General features: G+C 39.7%; 1 protein-coding gene across 1 annotated transcript; it reads left to right on the top strand.

The window, feature by feature from the left end:
- Positions 1-358: 358 nt before the first annotated feature.
- LOC122029671 (40S ribosomal protein S10-1-like) lies at positions 359-2379 on the top strand. Its single transcript, XM_042588764.1, has 5 exons — positions 359-486; positions 578-626; positions 720-1002; positions 1091-1229; positions 2147-2379. The coding sequence occupies exons 1-5, from the start codon at positions 484-486 to the stop codon at positions 2222-2224; spliced, it is 552 nt and encodes a 183-aa protein (XP_042444698.1). The 5' UTR covers positions 359-483; the 3' UTR covers positions 2225-2379.
- The last annotated feature ends 327 nt before the right edge of the window (positions 2380-2706 follow it).

The raw sequence follows: 2706 nt of genomic DNA, 5'->3' as shown, positions 1-2706 counted from the left end.
ATATTCAAGGAAAAAATTTAATGAAATACTCAAAGATAAATACATAAAATGATGAAGTTCATAAAAAATAAAATGATCCAAATAAAATGATAAATCATAAATTTTATGTATCTATCTTAAAGATTTCATGCGAATAAGAGAGTACTTTTCCCATGATTCGAAACCCACACATTGCATGCATGCGGTGTTTGAATAACTAGAGAAGCTGTGGCACCACATGAGGAGCGATCTTACTTTTTAGATTTATTTAGATTGTCCATTCCAAAATTTGTCATTGTTAATTCTATTTTAAAATTAGTTGTTATAAAGACACAAATTCATCTAACTGATGGATCGGGCTTTGTTTGCCCAATAAGATGGCGCCTTATCCGGCCCACTTTAACTACTATAAGATATTTGGAATTAGGGCTCCGTTCTCCACGCTGCATCGGGCATCACCTTCCTTTCTTCACCCCAGGAGGCTGCGCTCGGCCCTGCGCAACCATGGTGAGGACTCTCGCTATTCTCTATTTATTCCTGTGTAAACGTTCTATTCTTTGATGTCAATTATAACGATTTCTGTTTCTGTCGTTCTCAGATCATCCCCAAGAAGAATCGCCATGAGATCTGCAAGTACCTATTCCAGGGTATGTTTACTTCTAACTGTCGTTTTTATTCTTGCTTTTAATTTTTTGGTGGAAAGGTCCAAGTTTTGTTTTTGTACGTTGGTCTCGGCGTAGAGGGGGTGCTTTACGCCAAGAAGGATTTCGACCTTGCCAAGCACCCGGAGATAGACGTGCCGAATCTTCAGGTGATCAAGCTGATGCAGAGCTTCAAGTCGAGGGAATTCGTGAGGGAGACCTTTGCATGGCAGCACTACTACTGGTACCTTACCAATGATGGTATTGAGCACCTAAGAACTTACCTTAACCTTCCCTCTGAGATTGTCCCTGCTACACTGAAGAAATCTGCAAGGCCGCCCGCTCGCCCATTTGGCTCTGGCCCTCCTGGTGACCGCCCAAGGTGCTACAAAATTTCTTCAATCTGCGATCTTTTTTGTACTTCATTATGAGTCTCTGGTGGTATTTTATTTGTTCCATTGTTTGTCCAGGGGGCCACCACGGTTTGAGGGAGATAGACCGAGGTTTGGGGACAGAGATGGATATCGTGGAGGTCCTCGGCCCGGAGGACCACCAGCCGAGGCTGGTGACAAGGGTGGTGCACCTCCTGAATTCCAGCCTTCTTTTAGGGTATGTACTTATAGTTAAAATCTGTTGCCTTAGGCCATTTTCTTTCTTGCATTCATTTTTGAACTTCAGTTTCCCAACATCTATGTATAGTTTGTCACTAAACTGCAAGTAACTAAAAATGTCTTGCCAGTGGAGCAGTAAACCAATTGTGTCATGCGTGACCCACCAAATCAATATTTTTGTTCAAGTCTATATATTACTGAGCTGAAGTAGAGGCGATCTTTGGACTATCGATAGGCCTAACAACAAATGAATATATTTAGCAATCTAATCAATGTTGCTTAAAAACTTTAGGGTTTTAAAAAACTTGGTCAAAGCTCCTGAGTACAATTGCATGAACTTACTTATCAAATAATTAATGAGGCATTTACGTGTGCACAACAATATAGAAATGTCATGTTAAACCCATAATTTTGTTTTTATATGATGCAACAATGAGCTTATAAACATGAACTGTGAATGTTGTTCATGAGCTTTGCTCATTCATCTAAATCAGCCAAGTCAAACAGACCTAAACTATATGCTCAAGCATTTTTCTGTCCCATATGTGACTTATCGAGCTGAAGACATTGGAGTTTTTTTCATAGTTTTACAACTTCATTTCAAGGGTATAATACTTATAGTGTAAAAAGCTTGTTTAGTGTTGGATATTTGGATTTGAAGCATTCTCAAGATTGTGATGGACAAGAATGTACACTTAATGTAAGCCCCGTGTAAACTGTTTTCACAGTATTAACACAAGATATGATTTTTGATATGTATCTGATTCTATCTCTCTACTGTTAAGATTTTGCTCATTCGCATGACATTTAGTCTGCTAATGTGTTCTAGATTCAAGCAGTAACATTGTGCAAATGATACTAAAGAGCCGACAGTATCTTGAACTATTTTGGATTCATGTTGTGGAAATTGTGCAGGGTTCTGGAGGTAGACCTGGTTTTGGCCGTGGTGGTGGAGGATATGGAGCTGCTCCTCCATCTTCTTCTTTTCAGTGAATCTTGTAGCCTGACATTGTACCTGTTCTCTTCAGGAAATCAAGCTTTTGAGTCAGTGTTTTTTGTTTCAGTGATGACGACTTGTTGAATTGGCTGTAGTTTGTAATATTTGCAGTTCTGGCGTTATTGGAAGTTGAGTTATATCTTATCTTTGATTCGCTGTTGCATTTATTTGGTTCAAGTGCTTTTTTTATTGAAATTTTCAACTGCATTCCCTTTTTATGACATCTAACGGGGCTGTGGTTGCGAGTAGATTGTCATTGTTTCGATGTTACATGGTTGACTTTAAATAGGGCAACTATTAATGGTAAAGCCGTGGCTCTGTTTCCGGGACCACGGCGACAACTGGAACTCGTAGCTATGCAGGGAGTTCGCCGAGTACGAGGGGCACGCGATGTAATGGATGGTGTTCTAAAGTCAACTGTAGGTCAATCCACGTGGCAAAATATGATTGGATATGTTTGACCAACCCAACAAGTTTA

Source organism: Zingiber officinale, chromosome 1A (assembly GCF_018446385.1).
Source record: "Zingiber officinale cultivar Zhangliang chromosome 1A, Zo_v1.1, whole genome shotgun sequence".
Lineage (NCBI taxonomy): Eukaryota > Viridiplantae > Streptophyta > Magnoliopsida > Zingiberales > Zingiberaceae > Zingiber > Zingiber officinale.
Note: the sequence above shows the minus strand (reverse complement) of the source record. Positions and strands in the feature narration are given on the sequence as shown.